General features: G+C 48.1%; 1 protein-coding gene across 3 annotated transcripts in view; it reads left to right on the plus strand.

The window, feature by feature from the left end:
- DAPK2 (death associated protein kinase 2) overlaps window positions 1–20,534 on the plus strand; it is a 140,348-nt gene that overhangs the window by 72,658 nt on the left and 47,156 nt on the right. For all 3 annotated transcript variants that reach the window (XM_027553785.1, XM_027553784.1, XM_027553783.1), the window contains exons 3-4: window positions 10,148–10,369; window positions 16,666–16,804. In XM_027553785.1, the coding sequence (XP_027409586.1) occupies window positions 10,148–10,369; window positions 16,666–16,804 (361 nt within the window). The remainder of the gene's footprint in view (window positions 1–10,147; window positions 10,370–16,665; window positions 16,805–20,534) is intronic.

The following is a 20,534-nucleotide window of genomic DNA, read 5'->3' on the forward strand; positions in this document are numbered from 1 at the left end:
GTAGATACATGCATATATATAACTGATTCACTCTGCTGTATAGCAGAAACTAATGCAACATTGTAAATCATCTATAGTTCAATAATATATATATATATGTATATATATATATATGTATGTATATATATTGTAAAAGAAGGAATACTACAGCTCCCTCTTCTTAAGTGTGGGCAGCACACAGTGACTTCATTCCAAAGAGTGGAGTGTCAGGGAGCAGGGTAACTTTACAGTGGAAAAAACCTGCAAATAAGACCTCAGCCAGGTGATCAGCAGTAATAAGTCATATTGATAGTGTGTATCTTAATATGACATGAGAATAGTCCTTTACCTCCATGGTCTTCCTTTCAAAATCCCTTAAGATTTTAAGATCCCTAAATCCTAATTATGAGAAAACTCAATCAAACTGAGAAACTTCCTACAAAATGCCTTACTCAAAATTTGAAGGCATCAAAAACAAGGCAAGTCAAAGAAGCCGTCACAGCCAAGAGAAGCCTAAGGAGACGATGATGACTAAATGCAATATCCTCAGTAGGATCCAGATTGTTTTCCTTTGTGTGAATTCCTAGGCACCAAGCCACCTTCTTATGTCTCTTTGGGGCCTGCAGAATTCATTTCTCTGGAGTTCTGTTTTCTCAATTAAAATTTGATGTATAATCCAAAATCTTATATTTATTTCAACTATTACTTATCTTGGTGTCACAGAGGGCTGTCTGACCTCCATGGTCCCAGTGAGCAAAGGTTTCTCACTCAGGTAAAGGCATCAGATAACTCCAAAACACAGACTGTCCACCTGCTGCTAGTTTCCTCTCTTCAGGAGGGCCAAGGATGCCCTTGGCCAAGACCCCATCCTGGGGCTACATCTGCCCCAGAATCCACAGCTGGCCCCCATGTACATGTTCAGGGCTTGGCAGGGACACTGCAGCCTGGGCAGAGACTGCAGATGAAAGGTGAGATTGGAATATCCTTATGTCTGTGTTACACACAAGGAAACTGAGGATCAGAGTCACATGATTTACTAAAAGTAATAGAGCTAGAAATAGAACCTCGGTCTGCTTTGCTACTGCTAAGTCGCTTCAGTCGTGTCTGACTCTGTGCAACCCCATAGACGGCAGCCCACCAGGCTCCCCCGTCCCTGGGATTCTCCAGGCAAGAACGCTGGAGTGGGTTGCCATTTCCTTCTCCGGTCTAGTGACTGCAAATCCTGGAGTTAAGTCTAGGAGACAAGAAACAGATTTTTTGTTAAGGTGATGGGAGGAATATCTTTGTCCGTGAGAGTAGCTGACTGGAGATGGGATGTGTTGAAAAGGATGGTGTGTTTGTGTGCGTGTGTGTGTGTGTGTGTGTGTGTGTGTGTGTGTGTGTATAGGGTAGGGGGGCAGGCTAAGAGGCTGGGTCAGTCAAGTTTGGCCAGGCAGAGGAGTGGGGAGGGGGCTGGTAACACCATCCTCAGACAGGCTCTTGCCCTGGGATCAGGGGGTGTGTCCTCTGGGATTGGGCCGATCTGGTTCCTGTGGACTGTAGATTTGAGCTCCTCCTGCTCATGCTGGCTGAAGGTTCCATTCCCCCACTTCCCAGGCTGCACCTGGGGTGGCCTTGACTGGAAACTTCTAAGCACTGTCCCGCCCTGTGGCACTGCACTCCTGCAGGGTAATTCCAGAGTAGTCGTGGCTCATTGTTCTCCAGTGTGGGAAGAGGAACTGCAGTGACTGTTTGGGGGAAGCGGGAGGAGGAACCTGGGCCCCACACACCTCTGACCTGGAGCACTTCCCACTTGATACCTCTCACCTCCCATGACATCTCCTCCCTGGTCTGTATTCTGTGCAGCTCTGCCTCACCTCCACTTTGATCAACTGGGTACTTTGGGGCAAGTTACTAGATTCATGGACACTTTAGAGTTGACTGAGAGAATGAGTTAGACCAACTCTATCCATAAACCTTAAAAACGCCTTTGTCAGTCAGCCCTGGGGAGTTGTGAGAACAAGTCTAGTTGGCCATAGCCAACCTGGTGGGAGTGGGTAGACCGTAGGAGTAGTCTGTCTCAATTCTGGCCATGAGAGATGCATTGTCTTTTGAGAATTCAAAACCAATGATAAAAAAAATTGAATAACATTTATTCTACTTTTTAAAAAATGATTTTCTTTTCAAAAGTAATTGATTTATTTTTGGTTGGCCATAGCCAACCTGGTGGGAGTTGGTGGACCGTGGCAGTGGTCTGTCTCAATTCTGGCCATGAGAGGTGCATTGTCTTTTGAGAATTCAAAACCAATGATAAAAATCAAATAAAACTTATTCTACTTAAAAAAAAAAATGATTTTCTTTTCAAAAGCAATTGATTTATTTTGGCTTCGTTGCTGCACGAGGGCTTTATTTAGTTGTGGCAAGCAGGGGCTACTCTCTGGTTGTGGTGAATGGGCTTCTTCCTGCAGTGGCTTCTCTTGTTGCAGAGCATGGCTCTAGAGTCTGGCTTCAGTAGTTACAGCTCATGAGCTCAGCAGTTGTGGTGCAAAGGGCTTAGTTGCTCCGCGGCATGTGGGATCTTCCTGGACCAGGGATCAAACTGGTGTCCCCTGCATTGGCAGGTGGATCTGAACCACTGGACCACCAGGGAAGTCCCCAGTCTACTTTTTTTTTTTTAATCTGTTTATTTACTTGACTGTATCGAGTCTTAGTTGAGGTACATGGTGTCTTTGTTGAGTCACACAGGATCTTTCACTGCAGTGCATAGAGGGATCCATGGGGCTCTACGAGAGCCCGATAGCATATGGGATCTTAATTCCCTGAGCAGGGATCAAACCTAATTCCCCTTTATTACAAGGTGGATTCTGAACCACTGGACCACCCAGGAAGTCTCCCCAAATCAGTCTACTTATTATCACCATGCATTGGCAATTGTTAGTAATATCAATGATAAAATTCTCCTCTGTTCTGGGGTGGGCCCCTTTCTTACTGCTTGGTACATCACTGCTGGCTGGTTACCTCGAGAGTCTCACTGAAGCTAGAGTTGGTTGACATGACTTTATGTCCTAGTCCCTCTATCAGGGCCTGCTACCTGGTCCAACTCGTAAGTCACTTAACCTTCCTAAGTCTCTGTTTTCTGATCTGTAAAATGGAGCTAAGAATGATGCTAGCAAATATTTAAGAGAGGATAAAAGTAAAATTAGCTTGAAGAGAGAAAAGCTGGATGTAAATGTTGTGATGTCCATATTGCTATACAAAATCTATCCCAGGTGTGAGATTTGGCTCACACCCAGATTACTCTTCTTTGGTGGTAAAGAATTCAGGGACAGTTGAGCCAGGCTCTTCCCTGAAACTTAGGAGCTGGTTTTGAAAAATATTATTTATTTTATTTTGGCTGTACTGGGTCTTCCTCGATGTACATGGGCTTCTCTAGTTCTGGCACAGGCTTAGCTGCCTCATGGCATTTGGGATCTTAGTTCCCCAACCAGGGATCGAACCTACATCCCTGAATTTTTTTTTAATAATTTAATTAATTAATTCATATTTATTTTTGGCTGTTCTGGGTCTTTACTACTGTGTGGGCTACTCTCTAGTTGTAATGCACAGGCTTCTTATTGTGGTGGCTTCTCTTGTTGAGGAGCACTGGCTCTCGGGCAACAACAGGCTTCAGTAGTTGCAGTACGTGAGCTCAGTGGTTGCAGTTTTTGAGCTCTAGAGCACAGGTTCAATCATTGTGGTTCACAGGCTTAGTTGCTCTGCGGCATGTAGGATCTTCCTGGATTAGGGATCAAACTCATGTCTCCTGCATTGGCAGGTGGATTCTTTACCACTGAGCCACCAGCAAAGCCCCCAGAAGGCAGATTCTTAACCACTGCACCACCAGGAAAGTCCCAAACCATTTTTGAGTTCTGAGAAGCAGTTCCAGGTTTACTTCTCATCATCTGCTTCCTAGACAGACAACAGGAGACCCTAATGGGGTGCCCCCGCTTCCCCGGGCCCTGCCAGGTCCTGTCTGTGACACCAGTCTTCACACAGCTTGCTCTGTCCTCCAGGGACACTGAATAAGTGAGGAGCTGGGTCCTCTATCTGGGAAAAGGGGTGTGTTCCTGATATAATTGCAGGAGAGCTTCTGGCAGAAGCTGGGAAACTAGTTTCTGTGTCTTGCAGATTTACTGTCCTTCACGAAACCCTCCTACGTGACTTTTGCAAGTCAGCCTCAGGCACAGTGTTCCACCCACCCCTGCCTCCTGCCTTTCTACTAGTTGGATGGTTTAGTCCTTTCTGGGGAGTTACCTCTGATTTCCCCTGTGAGGTGGTCAGACTGGGTTTTCTCATCCTCATTTGACAAGGGAGGACCTTGAGGCCCAGGGAGGTGAACAGACTACCCAGGCTCATGACCAGTTAGCAGATGGGATCTGGTCAGAACCCAAGACTCCAGGCACCAGCCCAGAGATGGAATTTGGAGACTGAAGGGAAAACTTCGTTTCTGTTCAGAGTTGCCGTGGACTCTCCGGAACTTTCTTTTTGGCTGTGCCACACGGCTTATGGGAACCTGGGGATTGAATCCGCGCCATGGCAGTGACAACACCAAGTCCTAACCACTGGACTGTCAGGGAATTCCCCTCAGAAGCTTTCTGGAAGGTGAAGGAAAATTGTCCAAGCCCGCAAAGCTTTGGGGGCAGGTCAGGGTCAGAAATTGGACCTCCTGACTACCCGCCCTTTGCTGCATTAGAGTTCGGAACTGACTGTTGCAGGGATGGGCTTTGCATATGTGCATCATGTTTCACTATTCCCATGATTTTTAAATCTGTGTTGACAGTCACTTCCCTTACAATTGGCTGGCTCCCCTCTACTCTGTCTTAACCTAGATGGGCTCTCCCTGTCTACCCTTGGTCCTGTAGCGTAGCTGAGAAACTTCTGCATCCCTGGGCCTGAATTTCTGGCTTCAGAGCCTTCCTGATGGGCAGAAAAAGGCCCATAACCATCACTCTTCCACCTGCCCATGGGTCTGCCAGTGCCTTCTGATGGGCGTGACAGAGCCATCTCAAGTCTGGCTTTTTTGTCTCTACTGTGGGTACAGGGACCAGGGGGTGTCCCACAGCAGCTTCCGTTCCTGTTACTCCCCAGAGCCCAGGGTCATCTTCTGTCTTGATTTGCAAATCAAGCAAAACCTGTCCTGATGAAAGAGACAACACTCCCCATCTCCCTTTTCTCTCCTCTCTCCCTCCTTCTCATGGTCAGATCAAAGATCTAAGGGAGAGGGTAATATATCAATACTGAGAAGGACAAGGAATAACATGAGTTACAGTGGTGTACTTTTTTTCATCTGGGAAAATGGAGATAATCAGAGGACTGTTGTAAGTTGGTGTTTCTCAGCCCTGGCTACCCATCGGGGTCACCCAGAAGTTGATTTATTTATGTCTGGCTGCACTGGGTCTTTGTTGCTTTGTGCAGGCTTTCTCTAGTTGTGGCAAGTAGAGGGCTGCTCTTCATTGTGGAGCTTTGGCTTTTTATTGTGGTGGTGCCTCTTGTCGCGGAGCACAGACTCTAGGTGCGTGGGTTTCAGTAGTTACAACTTGAAGACTCTAAAGTACAAGCTAAGTAATTGTGACGCACGGGCTTAGATGTTCTGCTCCACGTGGAATCTTCCTGGACCAGGAATCGAATCTGTGTCCCCTGAATTGGAAGGTGGATTCTTATCCACTGCACCACCAGGAAAGTCCCAGAAAGTTTTTAAAAAATATCTTGATTCCCAGTCCGAGGAAATCAGAAGCTCTGGAGATGGGATCCAGGCAGCAGTAACTTTATGATTTCCCCAGTGATTCTGGTGTGCCACCAGGGTTGAGAACCCCTGCTCTAAGGATGAATAGAGTTGGTGAATTGCTTAAAATGAAGATAAACCCAAAATTGACTGTGCATTGGAATCATCAGAGAGTAGGGTGGGGTGGGGTTGTGTGTTAAAATTGCACTGATGCCCTGGCCACACATTGCAGTCCATGTAAATCAGTGACTTATTTCTGCCTTCACATGAGCAACAAACTAATAACAGTACTACTAGTCGCCATTTATTAGATTTGCCTGCAGGCCAATGTGATGTATTTTTTTTTTTATTAAAAAAATATTTATTTATTTACTTGACTGTGCTGGGTCTTAGTGGCAGCATATGGGGTCTTTTAGTTGTGGCCTGTGGAATCTAGTTCCCTGACCAAGGATCGAACCTGGGCCCCCTACATTGGGAGCGTGGAGTTTTAGCCACTGGACTGTCAGGGAAGTCCCCCGTGACATGACATATTTCCAGTCCTCACAGTTCCTTGGCAGGGAATCACAGTTCCCATTTTACAGATGAGGAAACTGATGCACAGAGGGGGTGACCACTGGCCCCAGGTGACAGTGTAGGTCTCCTGAGACCAGGCCTGTCTGACCTGGAAGCCTGCTCCTTCTGCCCAGGGCTGGCCTAGTGGAGCATATACTCTGCGCATTCCAGTACTTGCTCAAGGAGAGAGGAAACCAGCGAGTGGCCTTGGCTCCCTTTGAGGCTCCCCAGGGCAAGTTGAGCGGAGGACCCTTGTCTTGCAAAGAGAGGGAAGATGAGTGGCAATGGCTGGCATTTTGGCAGGAGGAGGATGCCTGATCGTGTTAGGCCTGACCCCAGTCACCTCTCGTTGCCTCAGCTGCTCTCACAGAGAGAACACTCAAAAGCAAACACTCATTTGCTTTTTGAGAGTTAGAGGAATTTTTCAGGCATGTAATACAGAAAAATGCCTCTGTTTCCCTCTGAGGAGAAGGTAAGCTTTTTTGTCAAGGTGATCTGAAATATTTAGCTCTGCTTTGTAAAAATCCTCTGCCTCCACCTCTGTGCTCCATAAGCTTAAACAAATAGTTTAAAATCCTTACACTTTGGCTTTCATCCCTCAGGGCTGCTGATCCCAGACTCCTTGAGGTGTCAGGGAGGAGGGGAGCATGGCTGTCCTGACTCGGAGACGCATAGCTGCCTGGGACTCAAGGCTTTGCCAAGTGTTTGCTGGTACCCGCTAAGGGACCTGATGTCCCAAGGCCCAGAGCCGCTCCCAGGGACCAGAGATCTTGCTGAGTGTGTTCCCTCTGACTTTGGGAGGCCTGATTTAACCCCACTTGCATCAGCCCCTCGTATGTAGACAGCCTAGAACCAGTATTTGGGGCATAAATAGCCGAAATTTTAGAGTTGGCAGACAGCGTGCTATATACATGGCTCCACAAAGCCTTCCAGCCCAGCCGCTGGAGCCCTCTCCCTCCCCAGAGCTCCATCTGTACCTGATGTCTGAGTCTTTGGTCCCTGCCCCTTGCTGTCGAGGCAGAGCCTGGCACAGAGTACAGAGTACATGCTTAGGTAGCACTGGGTAAAGGGGCGAAGAGGGGATGGAGGCATGTGTGAACAGGTGTTTGGTGACATCTCTCCGATGGTTGCCATAGAAAGCTATTTAAGTGTTGGCATCTCTTATTCCTTAATTGCTCTACTTGAGGGTCTGTTTTTTTGATCACTTGGGTTTATTCTGAAGCTGTCTCTCTGAGGATTATTCTAGTAATGGAGTGATTCAGACGTACTACTAGTTTCTGAGGCTGAGGCAAACATAGTAAGTCCCCTAATACGAACCTTCAAGTTGCAGACTTTCAAAGATGCAGACGTGCGTCCCATCAGTGTCGGGTGTGAGTGAAACTGCAGCTTGCCCTCCGTCTCCTGTTGCTGACGATCCTTCAGCTCTACCCTCTCCCACATCCTCTCTCTCCTCTAGTCAGTAACTCTTCTTGCCTGTTCACTCGAGGCCAGCCCCTGTATACCAGCTGTTGTACTGCACTACTGTACTTTTCTAGGTACTGTAGTGTAAGACTAAAAATGTTTTCTTTATTTGTTGTTTTTTATGTATTATTTGTGTGAAAAGTATTATAAACCTATTACAGTTCAGTACTATATAGCTGATTGTGTTAGTCAGGTACCTAGGCTAACTTTGTTAGACTTATAGACAAAATGGGTTTACAAACACGCTTTTGAAATGGAACTCGTTCTTATGTAGGGGACTTACTGTATCCAGAGCACTTCCTTGTGTGTGACTTTTACCCCAGCACTACTAAGAGAGTACATCCAAAATGTGGAGTCTGGCAGCCCCTTGTTAAGCCATTAAGCTGAACCTTAAATTTTTTATGGTTTTTGTCTCAAGCAGTAGGTATTGTGGGTGTCAGGAAAACCTGGGACACTGGGGGAAGGGGAATGGGAGGGTCCCCAGGAGGGTGGCCATTGGGTAGTCTCCAAAGACTGAGAGTGGCCCCCAGTGATTGCCTTAACCTCACCCCCAGTGATGGTGAAGGCCGCTGCCCTTCCCTGTGTGGAGGGGGCTGCCTTTAGAGCACTCAGGGAGGCTGGCCTGGGGCCACCTGCCACTTTGGCAGGTTTCTGCATACAGGTTTCTCAGGAGGCAGGTAAGGTGGTCTAGTATTCCCATCTCTTTAAGACTTTTCCAGTTTGTTGTGATCCACATAGTCAAAGGCTTAGATGTACTCAGTGAAGCAGAAGTAGGTGTTTTTCTGGAGTTCTCTTGCTTTTTCTATGATCCAACAGATACTGACAATTTAATCTCTGGTTCCTCTGCCTTTTCTAAATCCAGCTTGTGCATCTGGAAGTTCTTAGTTCATATACTGCTAAAGCCTAGCTTGAAGGATTTTGAGCATTACCTTGCTAGCATGTGAAATGAGCACAATTGTACAGTAGTTTGAACATTCTTTGGTGTTTCCTTTCTTTGAGGTCAGAATGAAAACTGACCTTCTCCAGTCCTGTGGCCACTGCTGAGTTTTCCGTTTGCACCATTTCATGGATGCTGTCTAGGTCCCTGGAGTGAAGGATTCAGGCTCAGCCCTGAAGGGCACTAGGCATAGTCTTGACTCCACCTGCCTTAGCAGCTTTGTGAACAGTGGGCAGGGTCCTCGGCTCTTTGGTCTGGCTTTGCCATTAACTCCGTGATGACCTTGGGTGAGTCACTTGATGTCTCTTGTGCCTGTTTCCTAATACCTTACAATTCTCTGGTGCTATCTGGGCTTCCCTGGTAATTCAGCTGGTAAAGAATCCACCTGCAATGCAGGAGACCCTGGTTCAATTTCTGGGTTGGGAAGATCCACTGGAGAAGGCATAGGCTACCCACTCCAGTATTCTTGGGCTTGCCTGGTGGCTCAGCTGGTAAAGAATCCACCTGCAATGCAGGAAACCTGGATTTGATCCCTGGGTTGATAAGATCCCCTGGAGAAGAGAACGGCTACCTACTCCAGTATTCTGGCCTGGAAAATTCCATGGACTATCTGTCTTCTAACCATGACAAAGACCCACCGTGGTTACTAACAATGTTAGGCTGCCTCCACCCCATCCCCACTTCCATCGGGATCCCCCCAGCCCCGCTGGCATAGCCTCTGGCCTTGTCTTTAAGTGCTTCAGCCTGGTGTTTGCTCTTATTGTCCGAGCCACTACCTGGCTCGAGTCAGGTAATTGAGGTTTTATTTGTTGGGAAGGGTTGGAAACCAAGGTGCAAACATGAGACTAGAGAGGTGCTTTGTCTCCTTATAATTGTAAATAGATGAGTTTGTACTTGCTTCCAGATAAGGGAGGCCCAAACAGATGATTGTTACTATTAGTAGTCTGACCGCGCTGACCGTTTTTACTATTCATTCATTCATTCATTCCATACCTTGTGGCTTGTAGGATCTTAGTTCCTTGACCACGAATCATATCTGTACCCCTTGTAGTGGAAGTTCAGAGTCTTAACCACTGGACCATCAGGGAAGTCCTGCTTTTCCTTTAAAATCTTTCCATTAAGTAGTATAAACCTCTGGACCTTGTGATTTCATCTGGTGAATACAAGACAGAGGTTCTAGCTGAAGTTGTGTCATCTGGATCAAACCAGTAGCCTTTCAGGGCCTCAGTGTTCCCATCTGTACACTGGGAATGACAATACTACCATTCCTTCCTAGTACAAGGTAAAGGATTCATAGGAACAGAAGGGGAGCCCAGAACTTTCTCTGTCTCTGGATGATGGCCAGGTGGGGATCCCGGCTGATGACATGACTTATCCTGCCCTGGAAGAAGGAGTTGCTGTGGCCGGGGGGTGGCGGCCAGGTCACCTCTCCCATGACCGCAGTGATGACCTCATTGTGTGTGTCTGTGTCCCCGCAGCGGCCAGTTCGCCATTGTGAAGAAGTGCCGGGAGAAGAGCACGGGGCTGGAGTACGCGGCCAAGTTCATCAAGAAGCGGCAGAGCCCGGCCAGCCGGCGGGGCGTGTGCCGGGAGGAGATTGAGCGGGAGGTGAGCATCCTGCGGCAGGTGCTGCACCCCAACGTCATCACGCTGCACGACGTCTTCGAGAACCGCACCGACGTGGTGCTCATCCTCGAGCTGTGAGTGGGAGCCTGGGACCCTGTGGGCAGCAGGCTTGGGGCCGGGGGGAGGAGGGAGTCCAGCCACAGGCCCCAGAGGGAGCAGCAACCTGCAGGCCAGAAGCTCAACCCGGAGGAGATGAAGTCAGTAGGGGACGGTTACCCTCAGTTACCAGCTCCTCCGGAACCCAGGCAGCAGAGACTGAGGGCCAGGGTCTAGGTCTGGCTTTCACTGGACCCTGGAGATCAAAGGGAAGAAGTGGCCAGCGCTGGGGTCCTTTCCTGGCTGCTGAGCATGTTAGAGGGTGGACGAGGGGAGCAGGAGAGCCATTAAAGAGAGTCTGTTTTTCAGAGAAGAACAAGCACCCTCCCAGCTCTGTGAAGCCCTTCCCCAGCCCCTCCCCAGGAAAGCCCTGCCTTTGTACTGTGTCTGATGCCGTGATTATTATTGTGCATGCATGCTTAGTCGCTCAGTTGTGTCCCACTCTGTGCAACCCCATGAACTGTATATAGCCCGCCAGGCTCCTCTGTCTATGGGATTCTCCAGGCAAGAATACTGGTTATTGTAGTAACAGTTATTTAGAGAGCTCTGCTGTAAGCCAAGGTCCTTTGTGCTAGTCATCTTGTTCAATTTTCAAAGAAGCTGTGTTGAGGGAAGTGTTCTACTTACCCTGAGAGGACTTTGTATTCACTTTGCCAAGAATGTCTATTATCTCATTTAATCCTTATCTCCGTGTGATAGGATCACTGTAACATGTGATCTCCGTGTTACAGTCAAGAACACTGAAGTCCAGTCACTTATTAGATCCTACAGCCAGGAAGTAGCAGGACCAGGGCTGGGGCCACACTGCTTGTGTATGTGAGGTGGGATGGCCTCGGGCTGGGGCTGCTGGGGAAGCCTTCATTCCAAGTCTGGTGAAATTTGGATGGGTGATACCAAGACTCCAGGGTTTGGTCGGGCACCTGATGCCTCTCCTGTAGACAAGTCCATGGACTGGGGATGTGGGGCTCTGGCGGACCATAGAGTTTGAGTTGGACTGTGGCACAAGTGGCAATGGCTGTGTCCAGTCAAGCAGCAAGACCCCGTGTTGGGAGTGTTCTGAGCCTCATAGGCGTGAGGCGTCTCCCAGTGAGCAGAGGAGTGGTGTCATTTGTCTCAGCAGCCCCTGACTTTGTGACCTGGGGCAAGTTACCTCACACCTCTGAGCTTCAGCTCTCATCTGTAAAGCTGGCAGCCATCCTTGGGCCACCTGACTTTGGAGACCATTCTAATTTGAGAACGTGCTCTAGTGTTGCCAGGCTATAGATTTATGTAGCAGATGGGCATTTGCATACTCTTGCACTGGATTCTTAAATTATCCAACTCAACATTCCAGTGCACACAATCACCCATGCTTTTCCCTCCTCTAACTTCCAAAGTCCTCCATGTCTCTCCCAGGGACTTCTCAGCCAGCTGGACTAGTCACTGTACACACCTGCCTGGTTCAGACAAGCCTGAGGGGGTTCCTCCAGGATGGCCCGAGGTGTGACGTGTCCCAAGGCTAAGGGTCAGCAGATGGCACGCTGGTTCCCAGCAGAGAGTGACAAGCCCGCCTTTGCTGGGAGAGCCAGGCAATTTCTTTAAGTCTGTTGCCCAAAAAACCTTATAGCAACCAAAAAAGAAATTATATTCAGAAGCCAACCACCCAAACACTGCCATTTATGTGTCCCCGTGGCTCCTCTCAGTCTTTATCTGTTTGTGTACAATCTTTGTACTTGTACAGTTTCCTGTTCTGCTCCCCCTCCCCCATTAAGTTCATAATGCCATGAACAGCTTTTTTCCTTTCCACTGACTGTATCATGTTTCCTTGAATTATATACATGTACCTCCTTGTTGTAGGACATTTGATTTTTCAGTTTCTAACCATTATAGATTTTATTGCCATAAAGCAACTTTCTTCTCATATTTTCCCATTTTCTTTTGAATTAGTTTTTTTTAGATAAATTCTCAGGAATGGAGTGACCAAGCTGACATTTTTAGACTCTTGGTATCCTCACCAAGGACAGTCTTGGCTAACGAGTACCACCTGCAACATGGGAATATCCCATCTCCCTACAGCCTTGCCAACCCTGGGGCATTTGTTTTAAAGCAGGGTTCATTATTTATTGTCTTTCCCTCTATATATTGAATATATATATATATATATATTTGTTTTGTGTACATATATATATTGTGTGTATATATTTTTTTTGGGGTGGGGGAGCCATCTTAGTTCCCAGACCAGGGATCCAACCCATGCCCCCTTACAGTGGAAGTGTGGAGTCCTAACCACTGGACAGCCAGGGAATTCCCAAGTCCTTTATAGTTACTAAACGATGTTTGGTTTTTAGGATTTTTTTGGTCATTTTAATTGGCATTTCTGTCATTGCTGGAGAAGCTCTCTGTTACTCTGTTTGTAGAACCCTAGGAGTTAGGGTCTAGGATGTTCTTGAGTTGTCCCTGTTTCTCCAAGCAGGTCGCGCCCATTTCTCCAGCCATGGTTCGCAAGCAGTTACATGCCCTCTTGCCGTGAGCCATCACCACCTGGAACATCGTCGTCATACCAGGACTCCTGTGGTCTGCTTGAGCTGCTCTGTTTGTGAAGCTCTGTCTGTTCATAGTTTCTCTATCTCCTCCTTTACTCTCAAGCTGTCTCACTATCTCAGGGTGCCAATCTGTGGTGCTAGGGATTGCTAAGACAGTGTCTCAGCCTTGTGTGAGCAGGGTCTGAGAGAAGGACCTTCCAGGAGAAAAGGACTTTAAAAATATCGTTATTTATTTGGCTGCATTGGGTCTTCGTTGCAGCACTTGGGATCTTCATTGTGGTACCCAGGACCTCTCATTGCGGTGCATGGACTCTCTAGATGTGGCTCACAGGCTTTAGTTGCTCCACCACATGTGGAATCTTAGTTCCCTGACCAGGGATCGAACCCGTGTCCCCTGCATTGCAAGGCAGATTTCTTAACCCTGGACCACCAGGGAAGTCCCTTTCTGTGGGCTTCTGTGTGTGACCTTGGTGACCACTGTTGAGCTGCTCAGGAGCCTTCAGCCTTCTGGTCCTCACTGTGCCCTACTAGGTTCATGGGTTTGCCTGATACTTAAACACAGGTGTCAGAGCCCATCTACTCAGTTGAAGTTTGCATATTTTGTGGGTGGAGTTACCTCTCAGCACTGTTTTCTGGTACAGGGCTTCCTCCTGCTTCCTGCTGAAGTGGCCAGTGCTAAGTCCCCTTCAGCTGTTATTACCCCGTCCATGATGGCCAGTGCTGCAGCCACCTCTCACAGGACTGATGAAAGCAGGGATGGGAAGGGTATATCTATCCATATAAATTGGCTTTGCCTGAAGGAGGGCATGGCAACCCACTCCAGTATTCTTGCCTGGAGAATCCCATGGACAGAGGAACCTGGCGGGCTACAGTCCGTGGGGTCACAAAGAGTTGGACACGACTGAGTGACTTAGCACAGTACAGCACATAGTTGACTTCTGCGGGGTGTAAAGAATATTTTCAAACTCTCAAGAAATTAACTCATGTCACATGTGGAGCTGACTTTGAAAAATGTAGGTCTGCTCTGGCAGGTTTGGGCAGCCCTCCCGTCCCAGGCTCCTGACCCCTCTGGGGCCCCCTTGACTCCAGGCTAGTGGAAAGTGATACCTCAGTGGGTGCATTGAGTCCTGGGGACTGGGAGCAGAGCAGAGGCCAGGCTGTTAGGTTTTTCTTTTCCTCTCTAAGTTAAATTGTTTAGGTATGTGAGAGGAGAGAAGCCTGGGTGGAGGTGGGGTGACTCCAGGGCAGAGGCCTTGGAGCTGAGAAGCTCTGGGGAGAAACTACATTGCGAGGGTAACAGCTGGGTTGGAACAAAACCCAGGCTTCTTGAAACCCTTGAGAAGACATGCATGAGAATTGATGCAAGTGTTCCCAGCCTGGGTGTCAGGGCTGGGACTGTCACCCCAGCAGGCTCATCAGCCTCCCACTTTCCAAGTTTCTATGGGCAATTCTAAGGGCCACCATAGCTTTTCCTCTCTTCATCCAAAGGAGACCATGTCTGTCTGGGTATCTTGTCCAGATCACACTTTCAGGTAGAGCAGCTAATTACTGACCCCCCCACCCCAAGTCCTCACCCAGCCAGGGCCTTTACATCAGTAACTTTGGGTGACAGGACACATCTCCATTATCATGATATTCTTTTACCTTTATGTAGCATTCAGTTTAAGGTAGGAAGGGCAGTATATGCCCAAGGTCACAGCCTCCCATGACCCAGCAAGGCTGCAAGTATGAAAACAAAGATTGGGCTGGGTCCTGTGTGTTCCCAAGGAACACTGTGGATTGGAAAATTTGCAAAGGACTCCGACAGGTCTCTTGCAAATGCCAAGGTTTCACTTCTCTATGATATAGAATATTCTGTGCCATATTAATGTTTTCTTTTATTTTTAAGTTTTATTTTATTTTTTGGCCACACCTTGAAGCTTGTGGGAATGGAAACCATGCCCCCTGCATTGGGAGTGCAGAGTCTTAACCACTGGACTGCCAGTGAAGTCTTGCTGTGTTGCTATTTTAAATGTCTTATTTCTTTCCTTTGTTCTTTTATTAATCCACCTTCTCTTGAATGTCTTTCTCGCACACAGTGCTGTGAGAGCAAAAGGTAATGTAGCCGGGGAGAGAACCAGCCAGACACTGACAGCCCAGGGTGAGAGGGCACTCATGCAGCTGGACGGGGATGTCAGAGGATAGCCCAGGGCTTGGGGTGGCTTTGAGTTTTCCTTTTCTCATCAGCAGTGATTTTATAGCAAGATGCTTAAGCTAAGGTTTAGTTTCAGTTTTTCAAGTTGTAATACTTCATAGGTGTTGCTGTGTATTCCCTATATATCATGGCATGTCCAGTTGTTCTGCTTTTCCTGATGCTAAGATTGATGAATGGGTCAATATATGGATATTTTTAAAGAAAGGAGAAAAGATTTTGAGGCTCTTTAATTAGGATGGACTAGGTGACAGGACGTGAATGATTCCCAAAATGGACAGAAGCCATTCAGAAATCATTTGAGGTCTCATATGGTATAGTGGTTGAGAGTCATTCTGCTTGGGTTTGAATCTTGATTCTACCACTTACTGACTGTTTGACCTTGGACACGTGACTTAACCTCTCTGAGCCTGTCTCTTCAACTGTGAGATAGCAAAATAATAGTCCTTTAGCTCATAGGGTGTTGTGATGATTAAATGAGATAATGTGCAACAAGTATACATAATGCTCCAAGTATTCAATGACTATCAGTTACCATTATTGATGTTGCTATTATTATAAAAATACAGGTTCTGAGGCCTTGCTGCTAGAGAATCTAATTTGGTAGGGTCAGTGGTAGGACCTGAAAATGTGCATGTTAAACAAGTTTTCCAGGTGATCCTGAGTTTCCGGATCCCCTGGCCCTGATCCCTTCCTGAGATCTTTTCCTGGGGTGAGCATTGACTATGTCCCAGCTCCTGAGATGTGCGTGCCGGCTGGATACCTCAGCATGCATCAGCGGCCGAACAAGCCCAGTAGGACTGCCAGATTTAGCAAATAAAAATCTCTCATTTTGTCTGGCAACCCTAAATCCCGAATTCAGGTAAAACTGTAAACTAGTTTTTACAGGGGAGATTCTTTTTGCTCTGTTGGTCTCTCTTCCTGCCACATCAACCATAACGTACTGGAAAGTAGAGTGTGAGGACAAAAGCAGTATTTTAGAGTTTTTAAAGATGAATATAAAGGATGGATCTTGATGGTTAAGGTAGGGACATGCCTTTGAAAAGGTCATGCCTTCTATAAAGTCACAGAAAGGGGCTTTGGGAACAGTCATGGTCAGTCTGCCCATTTTGCAGGTGAGGAAACTGAGGCCTGCCTAGAGGAGGCGGGGCAGGGGGTTGTCCAAAGCCAGTGGCAGGGGTGGACTGGACACTAAGTCTCCATTTTCTGCCCCAGCATGTGTTCCTCTTTGTCATCCCACATAGCGCTTGCTTCTGTCCTCGGTCACCTCCGTTGTGTGGCGGGAAGGGAGCACCCAGGGTAACCAGGGACCTGAGCCTAGAGTGTTAGCAGAGGCCCTTTTGCTGTCACCTGAGGGTTCCGTCTCTTGTGATCCAAAGGGAGGAACACAGCAAATAGAAGTAGCAGCACAGTCAGCCCTGTGCTGGCTGGACTGAGGCCGAGAGGTGGGTGAGGGGGTTCTGCCCCGCAGGTTTCCTGGGGGCAGGGGCAGGGGCAGGGGCTTGGGCTTCTGGTACATGGGGCTGACTGGGCCTGGGCCCTCCCTACCGGTGTCTTGCAGAGTGTCTGGAGGAGAGCTCTTCGACTTCCTGGCCCAGAAGGAATCCCTGAGTGAGGAGGAGGCCACCAGCTTCATTAAGCAGATCCTGGAAGGGGTGAACTACCTTCATGCCAAGAAAATCGCTCACTTTGATCTCAAGGTCAGTGATGGGGGGAAGGGAAAAGAGTTAGTTCAGGAAGAATGGACCCAGTCTCTCCAAATGTCATTGCCAGGAGGGGTCAGCACTCACTTGACCTTCCTCCCTCATCTTACAGTTGAAGACTCTGAGCTCCTGGAAAAGAAATGATGGCCCAGGAGCATCCCTATCCTGAGTTTCATTCCACAGATCAGGTTTTATTCATGTAGGGACTGATGGCAAGAAGCTTCTGAATCAGACTACAGATACCTTATCTCTTTCAGGGAGCATTTGGGGTGTAATTTTAAAATAAGTGAGCCAAGGACAGGAAATGTGAAACCAAACCCATTTCACAAGACTGAACTTTTCAGTAACCAAGAGCTCACTCCCGAGCCAGCAGAGCTAGACGCATTCAGATGAGTACTGCTGAGGTTGCCTGGCGCCCTGGGCCCAGCACAGCGACCAGCATCCCTTGACCAGAGGTTGGAAATCTTAGAGCCCAGTGACCACTGGCTGCGTTCCCCCACCCCACCCCTTCCTGTAGCCATGAAACTGCTCCCAGGGGCCACTGATCATTTGTGGTCACTGGCATGCAGGGTCAAGAAAGTTCACTGTGACCACATAGAACTTCACAAAGCAAGAGTGTGGTCAGAGTCAAAGGACTGGTTCCCATAGTAGCTGAGCTCAGTTTCATAGACTGTTGAGCCTTTACAGACAGGTGAAGCATAAAGATCCTCCAACCCGTGATCAGGGGGACCCACTTACTGGGGAGGAGACCCACTCATTTTGCTATGCAGAAATACCTGTGGTGTTTCAACCATTGCGCTGAGTACCTGGGTGTTGCTACAGGTACAAAATCAACTCAGGACTTCTCTGAGCTTAGTTCCTCTTTTCCAGGAACTTGTGCAGGAACCAGAAAAGCGAGATCAATAACTCTAAGTGCTGTGATAGAGGGAAGTACATGGAGAATGGTCGTCTAAATAAGAAAGAATCTAAGTCAGACTCTGGTGTCTAAGAGGACTTCTTGGAAGCGGTGGTATTTGAGTTGAATTTTGAAGGATTATCAGGCATTATCAGAGGGAAGGGCCTTCTAAGGAAGAGAGGTCAGCAGGTACATGGTCCTGAAATAGCATTTAGGCAAAGGTTGAATGTGCTGAATGGAGAACCTAGGGGACAGCAGGAGGCAGACTCAGGGAATGGGAACTAAGCCAAGGAATTTGAACTTTAAGAGATATGGGACCAGGTGAGCAGGGAGGTGAAGAGAGCAGATGTATATTTCAGAAAGATCCCTCTGAATGGGAGCACGGATAGAATGGGGACAGTAATCTGGGTGAGATGTGGCAAGTGCCAAATTAATTTGAGGAGGGATGGATTCAAGATCTTTTAAGGTTGCTCTGAAGATTGATTTAGGTACCCAATTAGATGTGGGAGATGAGGGGGAGGGCAGAGTCCAGGATGACACCCAAGCGCTGGCTGAGGGTCCGGCCCAGAGAGGGTTTGGCATGCCTGGGGTCTCAGCAGCTGCACCAGGGCATGGGCTCACATCCCACACGTGGATTCCAGCCCAGTTGTTACTCTGCCCTGTGGGGTGACCTGCTGTGAGCCTCCCGTCCTTAGTCTAATTGTCACGGTATTTTGAATTCCTCCAACAGAAGACATCTTGCAGAGTCTCACTTGGGTGTCACAGAGTACAAGTCAGGGTCATCAAGGAGTGTGTGGCTTGGGTTGGCCTTTGGACCTCAGGATGATAATACACCAAGCAGGAAATGGGCTACCTGGATTCACCTGTGACTTCTTCCTATCCATAATGCTGTGGATAGTTGACTTATTTTCTGTGTTTTTTCTGGCTCCAGGAGGTCCAGATGGTGTCCTTTAACACAAATGATAATACTTAGCTGTCAGAGTTGTAGAAATGAGACAGAAGCAGGATTAAGTGCTGGATACTAGAGAGGTGCTCTGTAATAGTAGCTGGCATTGCTACTTCCCTTCCCACAACAGAGAAAAAGAAAACACAGCTCTTGTTTTGGGCCCTGCTAGAGTAGGAAATCCCATGGACCAAGGAGCCTGGTGGGCTACAGTCCATGGGGTCGTTAAGAGTCGGACATGACTGAAGCGACTTAGCAGCAGCAGCAGCAGCAGCAGGAAAACAAAGCCTGCTAGTGCAGTTCGAAGTTGCCCAGCAGAGAGCTGAGCTTATTGTTAGGTGGGATTGCTGGTGGGGTATCTTGTCTGGCTCCTGGGCTCAACCTGGACATTTTCCACAACCTGGAGACAGTCTGGGTTTCTCCTGGGTGCATGTAGGGTGAGGATGCTGGTAACCCCCTCCCTGCCTCATATCCTTAGCATTATGTGGACTCTGAGCCTTCTGACTCCCCACCCATGGGTCCCTTGGCCCAAGCCCAGCTGGGCAACTTCAGAAGTGATGAATAGCTGGAACTCAGTGTGATTACCTCATGAGTGGCTAGACACTTCCTGGAGCCAGAATGTGAGTACGTGTTGGCTGGAACTTCCTGCCTGCTAGAGGGGCTCATGCAGAAGTTCCAGCTGGTGGCTTAGAGGGGACTTCGTGATTCCGTGTTATTTCTCACCGTATACAATTCATTTTATATGAACACATTTGTCTTGCTGATTTTCCTTCTCCATGAGGGCTCTCAGCCTTCCTCTCCTCTTGTATTCTGTTACTTCTTGCCAAGTGAGTCAGGCTAGCTTAGCCATCCCATGAATTCGGTCACCGTGTTATCTTCACGGCCCTGCTCATGAGCTGTTCTCCATGCTCACCTTCCAGCTGGAAGGAGCAGGTGATGGATGAGGGTCAGCTCTCTGGCCGGCCTTTGGAATAGGAATGACCTCTCCTCCCATGTCAGCCATTGTGCTAGTGCCAGGGATGGTGAGACTCTATTCCTGCTTATGATATACTCCCAGCCTTGTGGCAGAGAGCAGATGAATGGAAAGATTGATGTACAGTAAACAGTCTTGGTGAAAACAGATCATGGCATATAATTGCCTGGAAATCTGTGATGGATCCTTGTCACCCATAGGACAAATGAACCCATTCTCAGCATGGCATTCAGGCCTGTCTTGTACTGCCTGAGCCCCAGTTCTGGCCTCATCCCCCTTTCCCCATTCCAAAGCAAGAGCCCCAGGCACCAAGATGATAGATAAATATCCTGTTTCCCCCTCCTCCACTCTGTTCGTGCTGTTCACATCCAGGAAGCTACTAGTCTTCCTTTCCTGTGCCCGCAGACTTCCTGCTTGTCCTCCAGGCCCAAAAGAAATGCCATTTCCTCTGGGAAGCCTTTCCCATGCCTTGCCACCTCCCAGAGCGTAATGAAGAGCTAACCTGCTTCCTCGCTTCTTTTTCCCCTTGTACAGGATGCTTCCACTGGGAGCATTTATCCCCACGCATGACTTTCTGCTCTTGTCTCTAGTGCAGTGCCTGACACATGAGTTACTCAGTGTTGGATGAATGAGTGAATGAAGGAATGAATGCTTTAGTAAGACAGGAGCATGCATGGATAGCACCTGGAAAAGGCAGAAGAGGTTGTGGGCAGTTTTCAATTCCATGATGTGACATTTATTGAGGGACTGTTTAGTATTCATTAAGGGCAGGGTGACAAACATCAATAAGATATGGCACCTGCCTTACAAGAACCCACCCTCTATGGGGAGATGGCCGCAGTGAGACTGGTGGCGAGGCCACCTGAAAAAAAAGCTAACCACGACTCTCACCAAGAGACACTCACTTCCAAGGGGT

The sequence above is a fragment of the Bos indicus x Bos taurus genome, chromosome 10, assembly GCF_003369695.1.
Source record: "Bos indicus x Bos taurus breed Angus x Brahman F1 hybrid chromosome 10, Bos_hybrid_MaternalHap_v2.0, whole genome shotgun sequence".
In the NCBI taxonomy this organism is placed as follows: Eukaryota; Metazoa; Chordata; class Mammalia; order Artiodactyla; family Bovidae; genus Bos; species Bos indicus x Bos taurus.